The sequence below is a fragment of the Eubalaena glacialis genome, chromosome 1, assembly GCF_028564815.1.
Source record: "Eubalaena glacialis isolate mEubGla1 chromosome 1, mEubGla1.1.hap2.+ XY, whole genome shotgun sequence".
In the NCBI taxonomy this organism is placed as follows: Eukaryota; Metazoa; Chordata; class Mammalia; order Artiodactyla; family Balaenidae; genus Eubalaena; species Eubalaena glacialis.
The window spans coordinates 17455256-17480239 of record NC_083716.1 but is presented as its reverse complement, the minus strand read 5'-3'; the positions used below and the strand labels follow the sequence as shown (position 1 = coordinate 17480239).

General features: G+C 45.7%; 1 protein-coding gene across 31 annotated transcripts in view; it reads left to right on the top strand.

Moving 5' to 3' along the window:
- TCF7L2 (transcription factor 7 like 2) overlaps positions 1–24984 on the top strand; it is a 194873-nt gene that overhangs the window by 53905 nt on the left and 115984 nt on the right. For all 31 annotated transcript variants that reach the window (XM_061193551.1, XM_061193702.1, XM_061193744.1 and 28 more), the window contains one exon: positions 21065–21166. In XM_061193551.1, the coding sequence (XP_061049534.1) occupies positions 21065–21166 (102 nt within the window). The remainder of the gene's footprint in view (positions 1–21064; positions 21167–24984) is intronic.

The window sequence follows — 24984 nt, the reverse complement described above, 5'->3', positions numbered from 1 at the left end:
ATCGCGCTCAGTCATGCATCGTCTGTCCGCGACTGTGGCCAGGGGAGGTGGAGAAACACGGGTGCACAGTGGGTGCAGAGCAGGGGGCTCCCAGCCCGGGCATGACCAGGGCTTCCATGCCTGTGGGGTCTGGGGTGAGGCGGGGGTTTGCCATTGGTTCTCCTTGCCTATGCTCCGTGTATTGTGTTTTAATTTCAATTTCGCTTGATTCAGTGGTATTAATGCTAAGGAATCTGCTTCCTGGGGACCCAGAGGTACTTGTGTCAAGAGAGTCTGGACTGAGAATGATCTTTTGCTGGGGTAGAATGTTCCAGATTGATTTATGTTGGCCTCAAGTATGTGTGTATCAGCATTTCATTTCTTCATAACATTTTGGCGTGCTAAGACAGGTACCCCGCAGCTCGGGGCAGAGCACGGCGGCCCAAGGGCAGCTCTCTGACTCTTTCCCCTTTCTTTCTTAGGCTGGAATTGAACTTATCAGCTGTCCGGGTTGGTGGGGGAGATGGGACTGGGAGGGGGCTGGGGAGGGGGGGAGGAAAGAAAATCCTTGGGCCAGTCCTTTTGGAAATGAGAGATTTGGTTTACCTTCTGCTTATCAGCAGAATGATTGGTACCCCCCCCCACCCCCGCCGCCAAAAGAAAAAAAAAAACCTTAGCTAGTCATTAATAAATAGCCCTTCTGCCCCCAGATCCCGACATCTTCCGAGACAGGAGCACCGTGTGAGCCCCCGGCAGCCTCTGCTGCTTGGTGTTCTGTAAGCTAGATGGTGTCTCTTTGCCCCGAGGCTCAGAAACCCGGAGGACTGACCACTTCTTGAGGCTTATCTCCAGTTTGCAAAGAGCCCCCGGCTAGCAGGGCTGAGGATTCTTGTACCAGCAGCAGCCTCACCCCCAGCATATTACCTTCGACTCAGTCTCCTCTTAACACGGAACAGCCAGTAATGCTCATATCCTAGTTTGCAGTGAAGCCAAAAATTGGTACATGTTTTCTATACCTGAACAATTTCTTGTAGGAACCGTGGATTTAGTTTATAAGACTTTCCTCAACTATGAGGGATTCGGAGTAACATCTGGGGCAGGACCTGAGAGTTTTCTGAATGATTTTCTCCATGAGCTGGGCACGGCTGCTTGAATGAAGGACCCATGCAGTAGGTGGAAGGAAGCGGGCGGTGTCCCATCTTACCCCTGAGGAAACGGAGAAATTGACCAGCGATGGAGAACTAAGCAGCCTTCTTTCTGGTCCCTCCTCAGGTGCGCTTTTCAGCTGCCCACACTGTTTCCTTTGCCACTTGTACTTTAGCGACGGAGACACCGTTAAATGGGAATTCTTGGGGGAACCCTGCTGCTCTTGGTCCGAGCCTGGCTGGGAGGGAGGGAGGGGTGGGGATGGGGGTGGATATGACCCTTTGCATTTGAGCTGAGGGGAGGGCTGGCCACCTAGAGACACCCTCTCTGGTCACTGGGGACTTCCTCCCTTCCACCCAGCGCCCTCCTGCTTGGTGGGCATGCACCTTGCAGAATCTCCTAAGAAAGCATCTAGTTACTGGAGGAGCCAAGCGTTCCTGCCCTGGTCACCTTATTTTTCAGAAAAACGACAAGAGGAACCAAATTTTTATTAAATTCCTTGCTGGTCCTATTAATTGTGTCTCATTTACTTTTCACAGCAGCTTTGCAAACATAGTATGTTTATGTTCATTTTACAAATGAGAAAATTGAGGTCCAGAGAGGTTCAGTGTAGACCTTTAGTCTTTGAAAATGCATCTTCTTTACAAACCGGAATTTTTGCAAAGAGGGCTGGAGAGAGCTGAGTAAGGTGGCATTGGAGCCATCAGCACATAATTATGGAGCAGGCCCAGTGCTGGGTGATGGAGGAACTGCTGGTCTCTAAGAGGCATTGAGTAATTTAATTCATCCCCCCCGGTCCGTCTCCCATCACTGCTGAGGAAACAAATACATTTACATCATTACATTAGTGGTTGTGAAGATTCCATGACCTATGGAAAGCGTTTGACCAGTGCCTGGCACATAGCAGGTGCTCAGTAAAGATTAGCCTCTCTCAAGATGTGGGAGGAGATTAAATTCCCTCTCTAGGGTATGTTGCCCTGTTATTCTCTGCTGCATTCTTTCTGTCCTTTAGGCTTTGAGAAGGCTGGGATGAGCGTCTTCTCGAGGTCCTCAATGTGTTGGTATTGAGAACGGGTGGAAGGTGGGTGGCCAGAGACTCAGCCACCCCTGCAGGCTTTATCCCGAGTCCTTTGTGAGAGCCTTGCTGGGGTGGACAGCCAGGCGTCTGTTTCTTTCAGGGTACACTTCCTGAGCACCTAGCATTCGCCAGCTGCGGTGCTAGGAGCTGGAGAGAGAGGTGAGCAGGACGTGACCTTGGGAAGGCAGCCATGAGAACGAGGAAGTGGAGTAAAGTTATTATGGGTGTGATGGCGGAAATCTGGGCCGCGTCCAGATGCGACACAGGAGGGAGAGCGGGTTTCTGGGGCCAGTGGGACAGAGCACGTGAAGCCCAGAATGGGGTTCTCTCTGTGACCAAAGCACCTTTGAAGAAGTCCTCAGGAGGGTCCAGGGGAAGCCATGTCTGATTGTTTCTCTGGTTTATTGGATGGGCCCACTGGTGGTTTTAGAGGCCCTTGAGTCCATTTGGGGAAGTGTGCAGTGGCTCAACCCCAGCAAACATAACCAGTTTAAATGTTACCAAACATGGTGGTCCCTTTCACCTTTTACGTCCTACATAAGTTACGGCTATCTGCTAGTTTACTGGAAAATATATTTTCTTTAAAGTTTTTTCTTTAGGAGTAAAATGATGCGTTAGAAAACATAAAACAACAAGAAAGAATGGTCTGTAATCCTGCTACTTGGAGAAAAAGCATTACTAAAGGTGGTTGATTTTTCTTTTTCAAAGTGGTAAATAGACGAGTGTTTCGGATATATTGATTTTTCAGGTGTGCACGTGGTCACACGGACAGCCAGCATTTTTTCATGTGGGTTTCGGCCAGGCTTGACAGCTGCCCCTTAACGAAAAGTAAACCCCTGCCTTATTTGTCTGCCAGTTTCCCTGTGGATCACTGTGGACAGCGTCGGGGGGAGGCAGGTTGACGTTATGTTAAAGACTTGACAACCCAGAAGCGCTCTGTTGGTTTCTTTGTTGTAACCTTCGAGCTAGCTAGCAACAGGCTGAAATGTCACCTTTGCCCTTCTGTAAAAGCAGGAGTAATAGGTGGTGAGTGGATGGATGCCTCTTAAAATACTGGGAAGTGCTGTGGCCCTAGGTGAGCTTTATAGAAGTTAGTTATGTGTATTGTGTTCGTTTAACAAATGAATCTTCTGGCCCTGAAGATAATGAGGTTGGGGGGCAGCGATGCCACCTTACCACTCACCTGAGGGTCCCGGTCACCCAGAACGTGCCTGGCCTACTGTAGGGGCCTGGCATGCTTTTTTGATTGATACAGGCCTTGAGAGAGAGATGTAGCGGCTGCCGTGCTGATGGGGAACCAGCTGAAAAGAAGGTAGCGGGTGTCCTCATGGAAGCCGGCAGAACTGCCGCCCCCTACCTTTACCCCCTCGCTGCGTGTGGATCCAGTCTGGTACTAGTGCTTTGTGCTCCTCTTTCCTGCCTGGAAGTACGAGCATCCTGTACAGCTCAGAGCTCCCTCTTGCCCTCTCCCCACAATCCCCTCCCTCTTCCCTCCCCCTTTCCCCTCCAGGGCTGGATACTGGGTTGGCTTTACTTGATAGGAGGGTGGTTTGCTGAGACTGTACCAGTAGCGAGTTCCCAGGGGCAGTGAGGCAACTGGATGCAGAGGCTGGTGCGTTCCTCTAATAATAATAACTTGTGTGTTCATAATATCTGATATTCTATTTTACTGTCTAAGTGCTTTTCAGATACCTTACTATTATCTTTAGTTTATAGATACACTAACCAGGGCTTGTCTGGGGAGACGGGCAGGGTTGTGGGGATAGAAGGAAGGGAACCAATCTTGATTGAATCCTGAAGCTCTGCTAGAAGCTGCCAAGCAGCTCAATCACGGTTTAGGGGAATCTTGGCATCCACCCTGTGAGGGAGGTGGATGAGGGGAAATTATTTTACAATAACTGGGGGTCGGGGGAGCTGAAATCTCTGCTCACTGTCACATGGCAAGCTGGGTGAGAGCTGGGACTTGACACCCAGGTCACCTGACTCTTAGGCCCTGCAGATCTTTCTCTTCTGTCTCTAACACCCAGTATAATGCCCGGCTCCTGCATCAATAAATATTTGTCGAATGTTAAATGAGGCTTAAAGAGACCGTTCACAGTTGACACAGGGGCACAGAGAGACACACATGTTTTCTGCCCTCATAACCCTCACTTCCAAATCCTGTGACCTTGGGCTGGTTGCCTACGCTCTCCCAGCTCAGTTTCCTGAAAACTTATCTGAAAAATGGGTAAAGGACTTAGCAGAGGGCATTTCCTATAGGAAGAACACAAATATTAGAGGACTTCTACTGCTTATTGTTGTCTTTTCATTTTTCCGACCACACAGCTTCCCTTTTTATTTCTACCTCCTAGAAAATAAATTTCTGATGACAAACTGTAGTGTTGGATCATAACAACAACGAAGAAAGCATTCCTGACGTGATTACCAAAATCCCCAAATGTGACAAATGTCAACTTAATAATAATAACGGTGGTCATGGAGCTGGCATTTATTTCTTGAGCGCTTACCATGTGCTGGGTTCCACTACCTGGCGTCTTGATTTGGCAGCATCTCTGATTTGAAAGAGCTGTTGTAGCTCCCATTATATAGGCAAAGAAACTGAGGTGCCCCGCCTGAAGTCTCTAAGGAACTGGGTGGTGGTCTGGGATTCCAGCACTAGAATTGGCCCGACTTCCCACTCTTTATAAACGGCACCTAAAACTTGACAACCCACCTGTGTTTGTTCTGGGCATTTTCGTATCTCACTTGGCTTGTTTACAGCCTGGACGTTTGCTCTGCCCATTCTCGGAGTACATGGTCAGTGCAGGAGGAAACCCACACTGGTCTTTGGACTGAACCAGGGTGCCAATGGCTGATTTCTCGTTTTTCTGCCTGACGGTGGTGAGCCAGGGGCACCAGGGAGGTCTTCGAATTTCCCTTTCCCCACTGTCTGCCTCTTCTTTAGGCAATGTTCTTAACAGGTGAGGTTTTAAATCTTATTGACATCTCTGAAGAAAGAGGAGAAAAAAATCAAGACATGGCCAGGAAGAAAAGCTGTAGGTTCCCCCCCCCCCCCCGAGATTTTTTTTTTTTTCTTTGCCATTTTTCTTTCGTAGGCACATTGTAAAACCTCTCTTGGATGATGAGTTCGTGTGGTTTCTTGGTAGCCCTGGAGCAGCTGCTGCTGAGTCTGACCTAGTGCATTGCAACCCCCTGTTCTGTGGGCCAACTTGTGCCTTGTGTGTCTGCTGTTTGCAGAGCATGAAAGGGAAGAATCAGAATTCTGTTAGGGTTGCAGACATTTAAGAAATCTCTTTAAGTTTGAGGGCCAGTTGGAGGGAAGAGATGCAGTGGCTTAGAACACGAGGCCTGCAGCTGAGCTTTGGTGTACCTAGTTGGAGACCAGACACGAAGGAGGCCAGACACAGTAACAGAGGAAAATGCCACTTGACCAGAAGGCTGGGAATGAATGTATTGGTGCATGGGGCGGGAGTAATCTGGAGAGGCGAGGCTGGTTCACTAGGGATGTTTTTAGTCACTTTGCTTTACTTCAGGCTAAGTGTTCCTTTCCCTTTAAGCATGAGATGATACCTGGGGATTAACTTTTTTGGATGGTTTAGAATTGTGCAATAGCTCCAGGCATTTTAGTCCGCTGATACTGATTATGTTAATAACAATATCATAGCTAGCTAATAATATAATAGCATTTACTAAGCAGGCACCATATGGCAGGCACTGTGCCAAGCATTTGATCCTTACGAGAACTCGGAGATGGCTTTTGTGTATATTCCCATTTTACAGATGAGAAAATGAACGCTCAGAGAGGTGAAATCATTTGCCCAAGCTCCCCCTACTTTTAGATGGTTTGCTTTGGTATCTTCTCTTAAAGAACTCGATTTCTTTGAGTGTCAGCACTTGGCACGTATTAGGCACTCAATACATACTTCGGTGAGGGATCAGAGTTACGGAGCTGGGGTTTGAACCCTGGTCTGAGCTGCCTCTGCATGTGATCTGGGAACTTGGTCTGAGCGCATGCAGGCCCCATGACCCCTGTTTTGCTGCTTTAGGTCCTCACAGTAGTAGATTCGATTAACCCAGTGGGGGCTCAGTGGTCCAAAGGAAAGGGAGCAAGGAGACTTCGGGGAGGCAAGAACAAGGCTCCTGGGGCACTTGGGCATTCAAGGCGTAGCGTGAACTGTCATTCAGGAGAATTTGCTGGATTAGTGTTTTCCTCTCCATTTGTGGCAGCGTGTGATTCGCTGTGTGCCCTCCTCTCCCGCCCCGTGCCTGCAGAGGGAGTTGGGCGGACTCCAGAAGTCCTTTCAGATGGGACCACTGGTTAGTCACCTGTACTTGAACAGAGACTGAGCGGGACCTCATGAACTCGGCTTCCCCTCCTTGGGGCATGGGGAAATTTAGACAGCTGGGGTTGAATGCTCAAGGCAAAGCCCTTCGCCAGGGTACATAAAGACAGGAAGAGGGATATGCTTTAAATACTCGAATGAACCATTTCTTACTTTCCCATTTGCGTGTGGACAGTAATGGCGTGCCATTATCAGCTGGTCTGTTCATCCGGCACCCAACTCGACCAGCCTCTCTGTCTGTTGACTTCCTGCATTTATTACACAAAGTGCACGCTTCTCTTTTCTCCTTCTTTACTCCCTGCAGTGAGATTGCGTGCTTCATGAGCATGAACCCCATTTGCCTTCTATCTCATACATCAAGTGGGTGTAGCTGTAGTGGTGCACGACCAATCACTCATACCCGTCCTAAGAGGGAGGTACTGTTATTATCTTCACTTTGCAGGCAAGGGTCAGGAGGCATAGAGAGGTGAAGCCATTTGTCCAAGGCCCTAGAAGTACTAAGCCGCAGATCCTGGATTTGAACCCAGGCATTCCAGCTCCTGGGCCTGTGCTCTTAACATTCTGCTGGTCTGAATTAGTGAGGTTTTAAGTTTATTTATTTATTTTTAATTTAATTTAATTTTTAATTAATTAATTATTTTGGCTGCGTTGGGTCTTCCTTGCTACACATGGGCTCTCTCTAGTTGCCGGGAGCGGGGGCTAGTCTTTGTTGTGGAGCACGGGCTCTAGGCGCACGGGCTTCAGTAGTTGTAGCACGCGGGCTCAGTAGTTGTGACTCACGTGCTCTAGAGTGCAGGCTCAGTAGTTGTGGCACATGGGCTTAGTTGCTCCGTGGCTTGTGGGATCTTCCTGGACCAGGGCTCGAACCCGTGTCCCCTGCATTAGCAGGCGGATTCTTAACCACTGTGCCACCAGGGAAGCCCTTAAGTTTATTTTGAACCAAGCTGCTTCGTCTAGAAGCTTCTGTCAGCTGACTCCACAGTGGGGAGATAAGGTGGTGACCTCTGTTCGCAGGGTTAGCTCAGGCTGGAAGAGAGAGCACGGGAGCTGGTTAGATGGGTAGAGGTACCCAGCCCTTTCTGGGGATCAAGCCCTCTTTGACCTGAAATCTTTAAGTTCAGCCTGCCTCCTGCGTCTTTGCTGCTGTCAGAAGACCCGAGACCTGAAGTTCCTTCTCTCAGATTTCTGGGAGCTCTCGAAGTGGAGATGGCCAGATTCCGTGGTCAGGGCTGGTTGGGATTGCAAATAAACTGAAGCCTGGGAAAGTTTCTTCCTATTAATAGTGCAGACCTTTGGGGGAGGGAATAACCAAACTTGATGCTGTTGGAATTGATTTTGCCTGTCCAGATGACATACTAATGAGCTAAGTGGTTAGCTTAGATCGTTACTGCTCCTTCCCCAGCCAAGTTCTTTTAAAGCCTAAAACCACAAAAGCAGAGAACAAGTTGGTTTAGGGAGGCACGGTGGCCCTGCTGAGCAAGGGGAGGTGGTGAGCTTGGGCTTACACATGGGAGGGTGAATGTGGCGCTCAATTCAGAGTGAGTTGTGTCACCTAACTCCGTTTCTTTACCTGGCATTCCTTTTTTTTTTTTTTTTTTTTTTTTTTGAAACAGGAATTTGACTTGTTGTCTGGATATTTTTAAATTTAATTTTTATTTTATACTAGAGTATAGTTGATTTACAATGTTGTGTTAGTTTCAGGTGTACAGCAAAGTGATTCAGTTACGTATATACGTACATCCATTCTTTTTCAGATTCTTTTCCCAAATAGGTTATTACAGATTATTGAGTAGAGTTCCCTGTACTATACAGTAGGTCCTTGTTGATGATCTATTTTATATATAATAGTATGTATATGTTAATCCCAAACTCCTAATTTATCCCTCCCTCCACCTTTCCCCTTTGGTAACCCTAAGTTTGTTTTCAAGTCTGTGGGTCTGTTTCTGTTCTGTAAATAGGTTCATTTGTATCATTTTTTTAAGATTCCACATAGAAGTGATATGATATTTTATTTGTCTTTCTCTGTTGTTGTCTGGATTTTTGATGGGAGTATTTCTGTCTCTTCAGTGCCTTTGGGTTATTTTGGAAAGTTTCTCTCCCAGCCCGTAGTGTGTCAGAGAGTACGCCGTCAACCGATCTCTCTCTCCAGGGAGAAAGTCTCTGTAAAACAACCCCGAGATCCCTATCTCTTCAAGTCACCCACTTTGATTGTAACATCCATTGTTCTTCCCTTTGCTTCCTGGCATATTCTGGTCTCTCTCGCTGTGTACAATTAAAAACACAAAAGAGCCCTCTCTGTCCCAAGTGCCCGGAGTATCCCAGTATCTCACAGGAGTCTTTGGAAGTGGACAGAACTGTATTTCCTTCCCCAAATGAGGTGATTGTGCTCGAAATATCTCCTGGTAGTTTATTAGAGGAAACCACAGGCTGGGGTCAGAGGCAGTTCCTCCTGCCTGCAGCCTGCTGTCTTGCCTCTTCTTTCTAGATCTTTCTCCCCCCCACCCCCACCCCCGCATTGATCCTACCCCCCAGTGGTATGCTCTCCCATGGGGGCAGCCCTGCTTCTTTCTCTGCAATGCTGTGTAGTTGGAGCAGAGCGGCTTGACGGCGACCTGTCCTCACTCGTCCCTCTGGAACGTGAGGAAGGAATGTGGGGTGTGGACCTCCTTGAGTGACTGGGATTCGGCCAGTGGAGTCCGCCGGCGGACGAGAAGGGTGTGGGCAAAGGCAACTATTGTGTGAGGCTCCTCTGGACAGAAAGCCTGCCTTCATCTTTTACTGTGCTTAATGGACAATTGAGACATTCAGCCCATGTCTGAAAGGAGAGTGGGCCGGAATGGTCTCGAAGACCTCCCAGACGAGGGCTTGTAGGAGCAGCAAATACAGGCAAGGATTACCAACAGGAGAAACAACTGGGGCTGAGTCCTGGGAGAGAATGTTTATTTCCTTGCTCTCTAGGAGGGATTTGGAAAGAGCCATAATCCTGGGTTAGGAGTAATTTGTTACAGCAAGATGATACTTGAGTGGCAGGCCGCTTCTGGCTGAGGCAGCAAGACTTGTGTGCAGGGGGGTCGGGGGGCCTCCAGAAGGTCAGCCTCACTAAATCTTCCCCCTGGCTCGGGGGTTTGTTCCTCCCCAAGCAAAATTAACCAGCACCGCTGCTTGACCTTTCGGCTTCCTGGGTGTCACATTACGAAGCGTCTCCACATGCTTGTCACAGCTAGAATCGGACAATAAAAATTTGGACAGGGAGACCTTGCTGGAGCCACTGACCTCTTTCAGATGTGACAAGAGGGGGGAAAAAAAAATAAAAAAGAAACGCAGCCTGCTTCACGGTTTCAGTTGGAGTTTGAGGAGCGGAGCTGAGGTCTGTCTTGCATTTGGTTCCTACGTGAACTTGACTAAAGCACGTTCATTGGTTGCTTGTTGGTTGCCAAGACTGCCGCTGTCTCTCGTTGTCATGGAATGGGGGGAAGAAATACAGAATAGGGAGGAGGCCCCATATCAGAAAAATCCAAGTCTCGAGAGCTCCCGGCCGTGGAGAAAGGAAAGAATTTTTTAGCGTTCTTGATTTTAAACTCTGCTGAGATCGGATCATGCATGCATTAAAAATAACCCTTCCGGGTCATCAGGACCCTGTTACTCTCTGGCTTCGTACCTCTCTCTCAAAGGTCATCTGATTGGCTACGTCTCTTAACAGTGTACATGGTAGACCTGTAGCTTCTGGCTTTTAAATCCTCGGTGAGTTGGAGGAAAAAATAGCAAATCTTAAGTCTCTGGAATCTTATGTAATTCTTTTCCCTTACTTCACTTACACCATTTCTCCTTTGAGTTCGGAAGGATGGTGAAGAGGTCGGTCAGGAGATTTTAGACAAGCAATTCCATGCCCATTTTTTGGATGGAGAAACTGAGGAGCACAGCCACCCTGACCTGCCCGAGGTCGCAGGACAGTGGAGGATGGACTGTAGTGTTCAGGTCTCTGAACTCCCTGTGGTTCTGTTGACTCATCTGCTCTGCTCTATTTGTTTTTAGCCACGGGCCTTGAAGCAGTTAGCACACACTCCTGTTCCTCAGTCCCATGATCTTCACCGGCACTTCTCACCCAGGGTATCCCATGCTCTTTATGTTTCTCACGAAGTCTTGTTCACCTGCCATGGTAACATTCCTTCCCCAAGATCCAACGCCAGCCAAAATCACATTTGGAAATTGTTTGTTTCCCAAGAAACTTTGGAGGGTTTGCTTTTTTTTAAAAAAAAGAATAGGTTCACCTGTTTTTTGGTTCCTCCTTAGGCATTATGGGTGGGGTCTGTGTATTACGTGTCTGTTCTCTCCTACCCCACTTGTCTCTGAAATGAGTGTGAAAACCATCAAGTGACTTTTTTTTTTTTGTAATTCATTTAAAAAACAGATCTAATTCACATACCGTAAAACAAACTCATTTAAAGTATACAATTCCGTGGGTTTTTAGTATATGCATAAGGCTGTGCAACCATCATCACTATTTCCAGGACATTCTCATCACCCCAAAAAGAAACTCTGTACCCACTAGTGGTCACCCCCTAATCCTCCATCCCTCTACTGCCCGCCAATCACTAATTTACTCTCTGTCCCTATGGGTTTGCCTATTCTGGATATTTCACATAGAAGGAATCATACCATATGTGACCTTTTTTGTCTGCCTTCTTTAAGTTAGCATATTTTCAAGGGTCATCCACGTTGGAGCATGAGTCAGTATTCATTCGAATATTCACCAAGTAATATTCCATTGCATGGCTACACCACATTTTGTTTATCCATCCATCAGCTGAGACTTGGTGTGCCCGTATCTCAATGTGCTCCATATTCTGAGCTCCCTTGATGCCCACACTTGGACCCTGAGCCGCTCCACGAATTCCAGCTTCTTCTCCTGGTCTTGAGGTGCGTGCATCCACCTCAGCGTGCTTGTAGGGGAGCCAGGTGGTAACCAAAACATTCCAATTAACTGGACTGTACTGGGCCTTTTTATAAGAAGCAGTAAGAAAAAATGTGGTGACCGCAAGTTTGACCTGAAAATGAGAAGATTGTAAATGCTTCTCTGCCTAAAGCTGGGTTGTCTCTGGTTTGTCTCTTAATGTGAAGTCCCTACATTGGCATGTGAGCCTTCATTGTTTGTCAGCCACCGTCAGGGGGGCCGTGGGGAACGAGCTGGGGCTGCCCTGCCTGGAGGCTGAGGACCAGGCGACCTGCTTGAGCAAGACAGGGGGGACCAGGGCTCCTTCTCTCCTTTCTTCTAGTGGCTTCATGTCCACTAGACATGGCTCAGAGACTTGGGTGCTTACAGCAGGGCTGACATTTCTTGGAATCCACAGCCTTTCTGTGGGGAACTCAATCTTGAAGCTGCCTGAAGAGTGCGAGATGGCGAGTGGGGGGGGGGCTTTTGGTCACGATAGGGGGACACCCTGTCTCTGAGGCTGGTTTCCTGCTGGCTCTCTGTGTAGGGGTGGTGGCTGCATACTTCCCCCTCCTGTGCATCTTCTCTGCCCTCCCCTGGGGGACACCCGTTGCCCATTCCACTCAATTCTTGCCTGAAAATACCAAAACTCTACATTCTGGTTCAGAATCCCTAGTAACTGCATGGCTAAGTCACTTAATTTCCTGTGCATCTTCTCTGCCCTCTCCTGGGGGACACCCGTTGCCCATTCCACTCAATTCTGGCCTGAAAATACCAAAACTCTACATTCTGGTTCAGAATCCCTAGTAACTGCATGGCTAAGTCACTTAATTTCTGTCTGCCTCACTTTCTTCTCTTTTAAAATGGGTTTGGAGATTATCTGCATTGACCACTTAAAAAAGGATGTGACAGTCAATTTAGAGGTTTGAAAGAGCCTTTGAGAAAGGAAAGTGGAATCTGCATATACTCAAGGTGCTCTTTATTGATGCTGCCCCAGCACTGATCATTTATGCTAATGACTGATCATCAGAGTCACCTGGCAAGTTGGGAAAAAGAAAATACAGACCCCTGCGCCCCCTCCCAGATAGTTTGATTAAGCAGGTGTGCAGTGGGTCAGGAGAAAAGTCTCCCTCTAAACAAACCAGTGTGGTTTGGGAGCCTGGGACCATGTCACGGTCAGGAACTAAATCTTTTTTCATGATGTTTCTCTTATCTTTCTTGTGTTAGTCCTTGTACCACTCATTAGCTTACTGTCTTATCGGCTGGGTCTTAGATGACTTTTCTAGGCCTCAGAATATGTAGTCCACACTGGACACAGAGCATATGCTTTGTAAATGCTGCAGGAATTCATGTGTTAGAGCAGAGGGGGTTTTTGAGGTCATGTTCCCAATTTCCTACTATAGACTTAGGCCCAGAGTGGGGAAGAGGTTGCCCAGTGAAGAAGTGAAATCGAAGTGATTACCCAGCTAGCAGCAGAGCTGGGCCTGGAAAGTAGGTTTCCAGACTCTTTTCTCCCAGTGTGCTACTCCCAGGAGCACACAGTCATAATTTTCAGATTGACTTTTTCTGGAGAGTGGAAAGGAGGCCTTGCCCCAGTCTAAGGGGGCCCATCCGGGTTTGAGAGGAAGGGCCCAGTGACAAACTTTACAGCTTGTGCTTCCATGAGCTGCTATCCCATAACCTTCCTGCAAAACCACTGACCTGGCGAATGCAAAAATATCTCAGGGACCTGGGTGTTGAATAGTTGGCGAGGTAAAGAAAACGGTGAGTCCCAAGTTTTGGTTATTGGATTTTGTTTGTTTCTTTGTTTGTTATTTGCTTGTTTTGCTTTGTTTCTCCCTTACTACCTTCCTGTTCTCAGGAGCTCTGGTAGAAATAATTTTCTGGTGGCCTTGCAGGAAAATAGTTGAATGTTTGCCCAGTGACCTGTGGGGGGAGAAGGGAGATGGTAGATGATGGAAAAGGATCCCTTTGGGGACACTGTGAGGCGTCCCCTGAGCTGTGCCCTTTGAGACACTGATCCCTGCTTAGAGTTCAGATGAGGATGCCTCACAGTTAGTTGATACGAAACCCAAGGAAGGTGGAGGGGAGTTGTAAATTACGTCAGGATGAAGTCGAAACATGCTGGTGACCTGGAGCCCTGTGCACCGCGAGGCTGCCAGCTGACCCGGGGACCTCAGGCAGGCTGGGGCTGCTGTGCTGGCCCTAGTGCCCTCCTTGTCAAATGTTGGTTGTACCTTCCTGACTGTTTACTTCGTAGGCTTGTTGTGGATGTGGTTATGAACTGTAAATACTCTCTGAATGTGAAGTGATGCTATTAGGACCCTTCTTTAGTTGTTATGATTAAGAGCAAAAAGATTAACTGTAAGGATTTCATTTAAAAATCTTATAAACCTAGAGATGATCATACTAAGTGAAGTGAGTCAGACAGAGAAAGACAAATAGCATATGATATCACTTATGTGTGGAATCTAAAAAAATGATATAAATGAACTTATTTATAAAACAGAAATAGACTCACAGACATAGAAAACAAACTTACGGTTATCAAAGGGGAAAGGAGGGCGAGGGATAAATTAGGAGTTTGGGATTAACAGATATGCATTACTATGTATAAAACAAATAAACAACAAGGACCTACTATATGGCACAGGGAACTATATTCAATATCTTGTAATAACCTGTAATGGAAAAGAATCTGAAAAAGAATATATATATACACACACATATAACAGAATCACTTTGCCATACACCAGAAACTAACACAACATTGTAAATCAACTATACTTCAATTAAAAAAAAATCTTATAACAACCAACCCATAGAGATAGAGGATAAAAAAGCTATTAAATTGTTGTTTTGCACAGATGCCTTGATTGCCCCTTCCCTCCCCGCCCCTTTGCCCTTTTCCCCGTATTCTTTTTATGTTGAGAAATGGGGTAGTGACTTTAAGGGGAACGTTTCAAAGTTCCTATTATGTTGGTTTCATTGAGGGAGGGAGGGAGGGAAGGAGAGAGAGAGAGAGAGAGAAGAGAGAATCAATCTTAACATCTTACTGAACTTTTTCTGTAGCTTTTTCGTTCTCCAAGTTCAGCCTTCTGAGGTCTTTGGTTTTCTTTTCGTAAGTAACTAGAGTATATACTCACTTATGCTAAATCCCAAGCAGCAGAAACCACATGTTTCTGAATTTTCTTCTTCTGTGCAGTCATGCTTCATAGGCAAATAATGCCTCTTTAAACAGAACCTCTATCTTAGGTTCTCAGTGGATTTTCAAAAGAAGAAATTACTGGACTATGTTTTAACCTAGGACAAAGCAGCCTAATCTCCTATACCCTCTGCATCTGCAGGAAAATTGATCAAAGCAGTTTTATAATTGTGGCCCCTGATGATCCTGCAGGATTCTGGAGCCTTCTGAAATGGTTTCACAGAGTTTCTGCTATTTGGTATATGTGATCACTGCTAACTTTTGGAAACCTGTTGGTACCTATATGTTTTAGAGTATTAAATTAATCAAGCTTCTTATATTTCAACCATGCTGGGTAAATTGGGGGTCCCTGATCTCCAGGGCAAATTATTTATTGATAGAAGATGGGCTGGATTTTCCATCTTCCAGTTCTGAGAAATGAAAAAGGTTTAGAAAGTGACAGCCAAGGATGTTCTTTAACAGACCTAAGTGTGTAGATGTGTATTAGGGTTGAGCCTCATAATATGAGCTCCTGAAGAAGTGTGTGTGTGCCGTCAGTGTTAATATTTGGCTTCCTGTTGTTTCACTTACTAAGTTTTCCTATTTTCCAAGATCTTAGGATGAGGGGCTTCTGGTAGCCTTTTCTTTTGTAAAGTTCAGTGATGTGAACTTAAGCATGGTTTTACCTCTTCCAGAGTAAAGTTTTGTAGTAGAGTTGGCCTGGTCCATGATGAGCCTGCCGGGGGGAAGGTGGGAGCAAGTTACATTGCAAGGGAGGAAGGATGAATGAATTTGGACGTGATAGGCCGTGGCTGGCAGTACTCTCAGTGTGGTGTGTTTAGGCAGAGTATTTACTTTCCATTTTATAAGAAACACAACTTGTACAGCTTTCTGGCACTAGTGAGTTAGGAAGCCCTTGCGGTCCAAATCTACCATGAGGATGGTTTCCAATTAATTTGAATTCTTGTAAAATGGATTTTCCTAGGAAAAAGCACCCCTACTGAGAAATAGCTTGGACTGAAGAGGATGTTTTGTTGTAGGCATTTTTGTATTTAGGTAAAGAATGCATATCAGGCTGGGAAGGGGAGCAAGGCCTTCAAAGTTTAAAAATCAGCTCTTTTCTGGGTGGTAGGCTTTCTATGGGGCTGTTTTCCAGAAGAGACTGGTTTCATCTCCATTGAACAGTCTGTTCAGGCCCCACGGTGCCCCTTTTCCCACCCTGAACCCTGCATTTTGCCCAAGCCGGGGGCTAATGCCATCTGTTGGTGGCAAACAGGGTTGGCACAATGTGGGCTTAATTCCAGCGATGTGATGTGTGAAGGAGTTCTGCAAGAGAGGAGCTTCTGAACCTAGAAAGTTGATCCCAAAGCATCTGGGGCACGTCACCCCTGACCTGCGGAATTTCTGCCTGATGCTCTTCTTTTTTTTAAAATAAATTTATTTATTTTATTTATTTTTATTTTTGGGTGCGTTGGGTTTTCGCTGCTGCGCGCGGGCTTCCTCTAGTTGCGGCTAGTGGGGGCTACTCTTCGTTGCGGTGCGTAGACTTCTCATTGCGGTGGCTTCTCTTGTTGCGGAGCACGGGCTCCAGGCACGCGGGCTTCAGTAGTTGTGGCTCGTGGGCTCTAGAGCGCAGGCTCAGTAGTTGTGGCTCACGGGCTTAGTTGCTCTGTGGCATGTGGGATCTTCCTGGGCCAGGGCTCGAACCCGTGTCCCCTGCACTGGCAGGCGGATTTTTAACCATTGCACCACCAGGGAAGCCCCCTGCCTGATGCTCTTCTGTGGTGACTCCCTGACATGTGATGCATTGCTAGTGTCTCCCGGGAAGTGGACACGAGAACTTTTGGACACGCGAACCTTTTCCAGTCAGAATTGCTCAGGGATTTTAAAACTTCCATTTTGGAAGAAGGGATGGCTATTTCCGTTGAGATTGTGGTCTAGTGGTTGGACCTTGTGACTGGGAGTCACGGCCAGAGAGCTCAGATTCTTTTCCAAGCTTTTGCCCTCAAACTTGAGTCTGCCAATGACAATTCCATCCAAAAGGTTGCTTTTGGGCCAGTGAACATGCTTTTCTATGTGATGGTGTGTGGCTGTCTGGATTTAAGACCCAGTGAAGGAATGAGTTCTGTCTGACATGATTCAGGTATCTACACATTCAGTCCCTAAACGAGGGATGGCAAATTGTGGCCCACGGGTCAAAGCTGTCCCGCCTGCCGCCAGTTTTTGTACAGCCTGTGAGCTGAGAACGATTTTCATTATTTTTAAATGGTTAAAAAAATCAAGAGGGGAATACATATTTCCTGACCCAGGAAAATCATAGGACGTTCACATATCAGCATCTGTAAATAAAGTTTTTGGAACACAGCCATGACATAATGCATACGTATATTGCCTGTGGTGGCTTTTGTGTTAGAACAGCAGAGTTGAGTAGTTGGGACAGAGATTGTGTGGGCTACAAAGCTTAAGATTATTTACTATCAGGCTCTTTACAGAAAAAGTTTGCCAACCCTGCTCTGAACAAATAAGGGGGTGGTCTCCATGTGCCCGGCCATCTATGGAAGGGAGTGAATGAAAGCAAGTACTGGGAAGCTGCCTTGGTGTTGTATCAAGGATGTGGGGTTTCCCGGCAACTTCATTAGCATCATCGTTGTTGTTCTTTGAGTTGTCCTGTGTGTTTAGATAATACATTTGTACAAAGACCTCCCAGCAGCCCCTCCTCGCCAGCCTTGTCACGGAAATGGGACTCATGGAGATGGGGATGCCTTTGGGGGAGCAGGTCCTGTCAGGCCCACTTGAGTACCTGCCGATCACCAGGAACATAGATCTTGGAGGGGGCTTCTGACTTGGAAGACCCTCCCCATTTGCCTTTCCTTTTCCTTTTTTATTAGGGAAGGTGGAGTAGGAGAAATTAGAGCTACATACCTTCTTCTTTTTTGCTGACAATTCAACAGGCCTTTAAACCACCTTGATTCCTTTCAGGCCATTGGTGGTGTATATATTGAAGACTTTGCCCACAGGTCCAAAGCTTAACTTAAGCTTCCTGAGATATGTCATAAAATATGACTGGGGCGGGGGGAACCCTAGTGGTCCTTGAGCAGAACATTATTATGAAACAAAGGATGAAATGCTTAAGCCAAGATGACCCTATTTACTTATTTATTTATTTTTACAAATGAAAGTTGAGTAGGCTCCATTTCAACAGTTTTCAATGCAGGAATTCCCACAGCCCCATTTGATTGCAGTTTGTTGAAAAGTTTAATGTTTTTGTAGGCAATTCATAATTTCTATGTTGAGCAGCCTAAAAGGAAGGGAGCCTGGAGCCCGGTGTTGCTGTTATAGTGGGATGGTGGGAACTTTTTTTTCCCCTTCCCCAAAAGGATATAAAACTGAAATTGAACTGTTGGGAAAATGTGGCGTGGCGATCCAGCCCTTTCATAAATCCGAGATGCCCCCTCCTTCAGGTCTTCCTTTAGGACCCAACAGAAGAGAATTTCCTGCTGCTAAATGTCTCCAGGAAGGAAAAGATTTTCCTCTGGGCTATAATAGTACCTAATTTCCTTTTTCTTCCCTTTATTTATTTATTTTCCCTATTCATAAGGACCAATTGTAGAAGATGAAGGAACCTGGGAAACCCATCACTTTTGCAGGAGGTTAATAACTTCCTTTAAAAAATTCTGGCCTAATACTTCTTTCCCCAAAAGGAACCTCGTCAGCTTGAGTGCCAGTCAAGGCCCAAGGGACGGGCACAGATTTGCGGGGACCCAGCGGTTCTGTGGGATCGAGTTGCAGTGGGACAGAGAGGTTGAGGCTGTCACTGCGGAGTCGCTGCGAGTCGGCGGGGCGGGGGCCGTCTTCCCCGCCATCTGGATTTGGTTAGCTCTCTCTGGGCAGCAGGGCCGAGTCTCATTTCCTCCAACCAGTAATGTTATATAGGCAGTGATCCTGGGCTGCCCTAACATAATTGAAAATTATGTGTATTGTAGGCTCGGAGCGCTGAAATGTAGGCTCATAAAAATATGTGGTGCAGGTAGCCTGCGGAGATTGGCTATGGCACACAATGAAGCTTTTATGTAAAGTAAGAATTGTAAGTCTCCGCGTGAATATTGCATCATGGGTATGATCATTTTTGGGTGGGGTCCTCAGGGCAGGCCTGTCACCTTCAACAAAGCCTAAATCTCCTCATTCTGGGGAGCTGGTATTTGGAGACAATCAAATCAGTTTTGCAGACGGCCAAAGACGAAAACTTATCCATGAATCGAACCCTTACCACTGAGGGCAGAGGGGGGTGTAGGTGTGTGGCGGCTCAGCTTGGCATGTGTCTTCACAGGTTTTCATGTGATGAAGAGGTGAGTGTTGGCGGGAGTCAATTTTGGTTGGCCTCAAGGAAATGACCCTGTTGAGTGGTTTTGACCAATGAGGCCCATATATTTACGTGGTGAGGGAGAATGGGAAGAAGTAAGGGTGAGACAGGGCAGACTAGACTCCCATAGCCCGCTGGCTCGGGTTATAGGGCTGAGGGAGGCCATGGAAACATTTACTTCAGTGGCTCTTAATTTGGGATGATGTTGCTTCCGGACAAATATTTGGAAATGGTTTGATTAAAAGGGTCACCGGGGGGTACCTGCTGACATTTCCTGTCTGGGGTCCCAGAATCCTACAAGTCCCTTGGTGCCCCTCACCCATCCCCTTCACAGCTAGGACAACTCCTTCAGTTTAGAGATGAGAAACTGGAAGGTCTTGTGGTGAGTTACCAGAACTCGTAACCAGGTTTCCTCACCACAGGAGGCTTCTAGGTAAAAGTTCTGAAGTGGCAGAAGTTGCTCCAACCCCATCTAGATCTAGGTTGTTACCGTGCAGTTTGGCAGGTAGCTTGTGGGTCAGGTCTTCCAGCTTTAGGTATCACCGAGTTTGGTTTTAATTTGCCGGAACAGTCGTGTCTTGGAGGAACCCATGGAAAAAAAAGCTTGTGGATGGTTTTAGCTCTTCATTTCCTTTGGGGGTGGAGCAAACCCTTCTTTCTTTCTGGACTGCCCTTTGCCATCCTTTTTCTTTCTGCCTGAATCCTTCTGACTTGACAAGACCTACTCTGTGCAGCCTTCCTCAGTCTCTTTTCTCAGAAATGCCACCTTCTCTCCAGGCCTTCCCTGGGCACGTTCCCTGAGTCTCTCTGTCAGAGCTTCACCACATTCTGTCTTGACTTACCTGTGGTGAGTTGGCCCCCTCACGTGTGCCTAGGTTCTCGGAAGGAACACATCTTTGTCTTTCCATGATGCTTCACAAGAAGGCTGTGCATGAGGCAAGCTTTAATCCGTGTTCCTCAAGTAACTTTTCTGTAGAATTAGTAATAAAACTAGCCGCTGGAAAGATCAAGATGGCGCCTTCATCAATTGGCCTTTGGAGGTACAAAGGCTAGTGTTGATGTCCTTGTTAAAATCTTAGCATCGTGTCTAAGTTTTGTTTGGTTGTGAAATGAAACTGGTGTAATGTCACCAACAAAAGTCAAGATCTGGGAGTTGCTTATACATGTGGTGAATATCTCTGTGACCGTCCCTCAGTTTCCCCGATCTGCATGATGAGCAGCTAGATCAACTGATTGTTCTCTGAAAGCCGAGGTATCACTTTGGACAGAAGTAGCTCTCTTGCTCTTGTGCCACGTGTTCATTTTCTACCTCGGAGAAGGGTAGAGAAAGACCATTTGGCATGATACCTTTATTTTTCTGTCTGTGGTAAACCTGTGTGTTAAGAATTTCTTTGGCCTTTTGAGATGAGTGTAGAAATTGCATCGTGCCCTGTCTGTGCATCTCTTAACAAAGAAATATTTTTGTTTTATAAGCTTTGGGGTTGGATGAGGAATTCCATCCTCACCTTACTCAGGTAGCTTCTAGTAAAGGACAGCTGCACGTATATACTCAGCTTTCTTGAAAGTGAAGGATGATGGCATTTTAGAAATGAAGGTTATTGAAAGAGCAGATTCGGAATTGATGGTCTCCCAGGGCACCTCTGGCTTGCGGCTCCATTTGCTTTCTTCCTTCGGAAGAGATGTGTCCTGTCTCTTCTTCTCTCTCCTCCCTCCCCACTGCTCTTCTCCAAATGAGTAGTATTAATGGCATCATTTTATCTGAGGCCACCCTGTAGTTTGAATGTAAAGACAAAACTAATTGCTAATAATATTGATGTTCTATGCTTGTACCTGTTGAACGTGAACTCTGAGGAAGAATCTGTCGGGGTTGCATGATTTTTCTCTTGTGATTGATGTTGCTGTCATTTGCATGCTTTCAAGTTTTTTTGGTGTCGTTATCTGCACGCTTCTAAGTTTTGCAGTTTCTGATCCATGTGTCATGGTAGCTGCTTTGCATTTCTTTTCTAAATTCATTTTCCATGTTCTTTTTGTTTGCTCCCTCCAGTATCTTCAGATGAAATGGCCACTGCTTGATGTCCAGGCGGGGACCCTCCAGAGCAGACAAGCCCTCAAGGATGCCCGTTCTCCGTCACCGGCACACATTGTTGTAAGTGACCTTACAGAGGCATTTGCTTCCTTTATTGCGGGGAGGTAAAATGCTCTTTTGTTGATGACAGGCCTTGTTTATCAGTTTTTCTTTCTTTAAAAATAGTTTTTTGGGGCATATTCTTGGATATGGTTTATATCTAGAAGGTACTTGTTTTCTGCTATTGGACCTTAATGATTGGTATCTACCTGGAAATGTTCCCACCACCCTTTTCTCCTAGTATTGGGTTAGAATCTAGCTGTGTGGATTCCAGTTAATAGGGCACAATCACCATGGTGTGGGGAAGACTGGAAATGGTATTAAAGCAATTTAAAAAATATAATACCCCAAATCTTTCCTGAAAAAGTCACTTAGGGGAGGTGAGTTGCAGAGCAGAGAATCAGGCAACTCCAAAGGGAAAGCCTGGATTTGAGACTTTCCAGTCTTACCCCCTGCACCGCCCCCCACCGGCCCAAGCAAAACACTCACCAATTTATCCTAATTATTGGAAAGGAACAATCTAGACTGACATCAGAAAATTTTCATCTGGGCTGATTGATTGTAAACGTAGGGTACAAATGAACTTGGAAAGGCTTAAATTTAATCTGTACATCCATGGCTTTGAAAGCATGTGGGTTTAATACAGAAAACATTTGTTTGTACTACTAAGAGACAACAACATAAAGTGTGTGTCTACATATATTTTTAATGCACTTTCTTAGGATTTTGTAGGCTCTGAAAGTGGAATTTATAAATTAACCTCTTGAGAAGATAGCTCAACCTTATTAGAATATTCTCTTCTATATATTTATATCATGAGTTGGACTTCATACTTTTGAAATAATTAATGGAAGACATTTTTATAATGAATCCGTGACAGAATTATGCAAAGCACAAAACAATTCATGTGTTTTTCATTTAAGTGTCACAAAATGTTATCCATTAATATATTTTGCCTCTATGTTACTTTTAATTTCTAAAAATGGCAAAATAATTTTCTTAAGTAGAAAAATCTTAAGACACATTGTGTCAAGTTTCAGGCTAACTGCCTCCTTATTTTGTAGCTTGCTATAATTGAGTATATATTATTTAATGAATTTTGCCTCTGTTATATGAATATTAAATATATATGTGTGTGTATATATCACAAAATAATTTATTTCCATAAAACCACTTCTTTGAGTCATCATTTGTGAAGAGGTCTTACGAATTCTTATATTATAAATGAGGCACGTAGAAAGAAGGTTGACATTTTCCGGAAGCTTCTTCCTTCCTTCAACCCCACAATAAAACAGATGCTCATAATCACACATGCTCTTATAATGCTGAGATTTCAGGGCTGGAAAGTAACCTTAGATCAGCTAGGCCCTACCTGCTCTCAGAAAAGGAAACGGGTCCAGAGATGCCTTAAGTGAATTGCCCAATGTCACACGCTGAGTTAGCGGCCAGAAAACGGGAACTGGGCCCAGTTCTCTGCTCTCTTTTACTGTTCCCTCCTAAGGGAGTTGAAAGTAACTTTCCGTGGCTGGTTCTGTTTTGCTTACTCTAAATTGGCTCATTATTAGGGACAGTGTCATAGGCATAAAGAAGTTGTTGACTTGGGGTTCTCATGCAGGTTTCTCCCAGAAAAATGAATGCCATGTAAAAAAATATTTTAACAATACACAAAGATTGGTTAACAAGTCCTTGAGGGGACAATAAGGAAGCTGGTCTGTTTCACTTTTCCTGCCTCCCTGAATTTCCCAATGGGGGTCTAGGTTTGAAATTTACTTTTCTGCTTTTGGAAATGCTGGGCAGGACTTGCCCACATGGGTTTTTTTTTTGTTTTTCTTTTTTTCTTTTTTTTTTTTTTTTGGAGGCACAGGGAAGGGACACTATCTTTAAAATCTCTTGGAGGCTTTTTCTCTCTTGAGTCTGGGGAGAAGATGCAATTCTTAGAAGTGGTTCGGTGCGGCCGCAGCCCCTCTTGGGTGTGGCCTGGAGGTGAACCACCTCTAGGCTGGCAAGCGTTACCCCTCCCCCACTGCCCCCCCCCCCCCCCCCCAAGGAATGGGGTTTGTCCATTTGGAGAGAGGTAGATGACTGCCCTCCCTCCCTCATCCACCCCGCCCCTCAGATCCCATAAGGGCAGTTGCCGCAACTTAGGCCTTAAGCACTTTGTTTTCTCGTGTATAAATTACCAATCAGGGAGTTGGTGAAACATTTTTCCAGAGCTGATGTGGATTTTGGCAGGGGGCGTAGTGAAGGAACTTGGGTTCCCTTTTCCTCTGCTGTTGATGGGAAGGCATGCTGACCATAGCAACCACTGTGGAGCCTACACCAACGTTCTGACGGAGACCCTTGTCCAAAGGAGCCACAGCGGGCAGCTGTAATCCCATCTTCTGTGCATTCTGCTCTGCTCCTGGGGACCTGGGGAGTGGCACTGCACAGAGGTTATGGGGTGGTGGTGGAGGGTGGACTCTGGGAGCTGGAGAGGGAAGCCATGAACTTGGACAAAAAGGAAACTAAATTTGTGAAATACTTAATGCTTGTGGCAACTGAATGGTGCCTCTGGTTATATGAGTCAGCCCTATAATTGTACATTTCTGCAGTCTTCACCTGACACCAGGGCTGAGGAGGGGGTGTGGAGGTGGGAAGGGAGTTGGAAGAGGGAGAATGGGAACATAGCGGGGGAAGAAAGTCTGGAGGTTGCTGACCTCGGGGTCACGTATAGTTTTGGGGGATTGAGGAGTTGTATACCTTGGGAGTATAAATTTATGATACCTTTTCACTGGACGTAGGGCAATGTGTCGACCCAGACCAGCTTGGCAGGTACGGTGTATCTGTATTTGTACAGGGGGCATTCTGGATTGTGGCTGATGTACCATTCGGGTCTCTGTATAGCTCAACATTGGCCAAAAGACTCTGGTTCTCCTTCAGATTCTCTGATGAATGGCTAACTTTTCTCGAGACACTGGGCTCTTCCTCACTTTTTTGTTTTTTATTCTTTTGAATAAAATGTTGTCACATCACAGTGTTTCATCAGACCTGTTTCAAAATAATTGCCTGAGGATTGCTTCCTAGTTTCTCCGAAATTTGGATTTATTGTAATTTCTGGGCCAGGCTGTTTCATAATTATTTCTAATGTTTTATTTTGAAACTAGAGAAGTGTCCAGTGTTTGTTACTAACCATTATAGAGACTATAGCTATCACAGGTTGCTAAGAAAATAACTTTCCCTGGTACCCATGAGGGTAGAATTTTCAGATGGAAATTTAAAGCATCTTGTTGGCATATTTTAATCTGATTGGATTTTTTTTCTCATGTGGTATGTGGGTTACCACATTGTAAATAAATGAATGTGTAGATTAAATGTTCTTAACAAGTGGAGTTCAATCGATCAAATAATATTTATATTAAGAAGCAAGCCCTACAAAGTTTAGTTCCTGTATCTGATACAGCATCTTGTTTATTATAATCCAGTGGTTCCTAATCTGTGGTCAGAAGAGAGTAGAAATTATTCCCCAAGGATGATGATTTAAAAATTTTTTTGTTTTGGCTAGCCAAAAAATAGGAATTTATACCACAGATTTGTCTCTCTCTCCCTCTTCTTGGATTTCCCTTTCCTCCCGATTCCCCCAGAAATTCATGGACTTCCTAAAGTCACAAGTGCCAGTATCCTCTCTTCTCGTCAGCCTCCTGAGTTTGTATTCTAATTCATAGAACTTGCTCATGTTTCTTTCTCTGGTTTTTTAAATTTATATTTTAAATTCTTTGCCTCTTTTTTTTTTTCCCTCTTCCAAAGTGAGTGCCAAGCAGCTGGGCTGTGCTAAGTGGTGGTGTCTGAGTCTTGGCTAACCC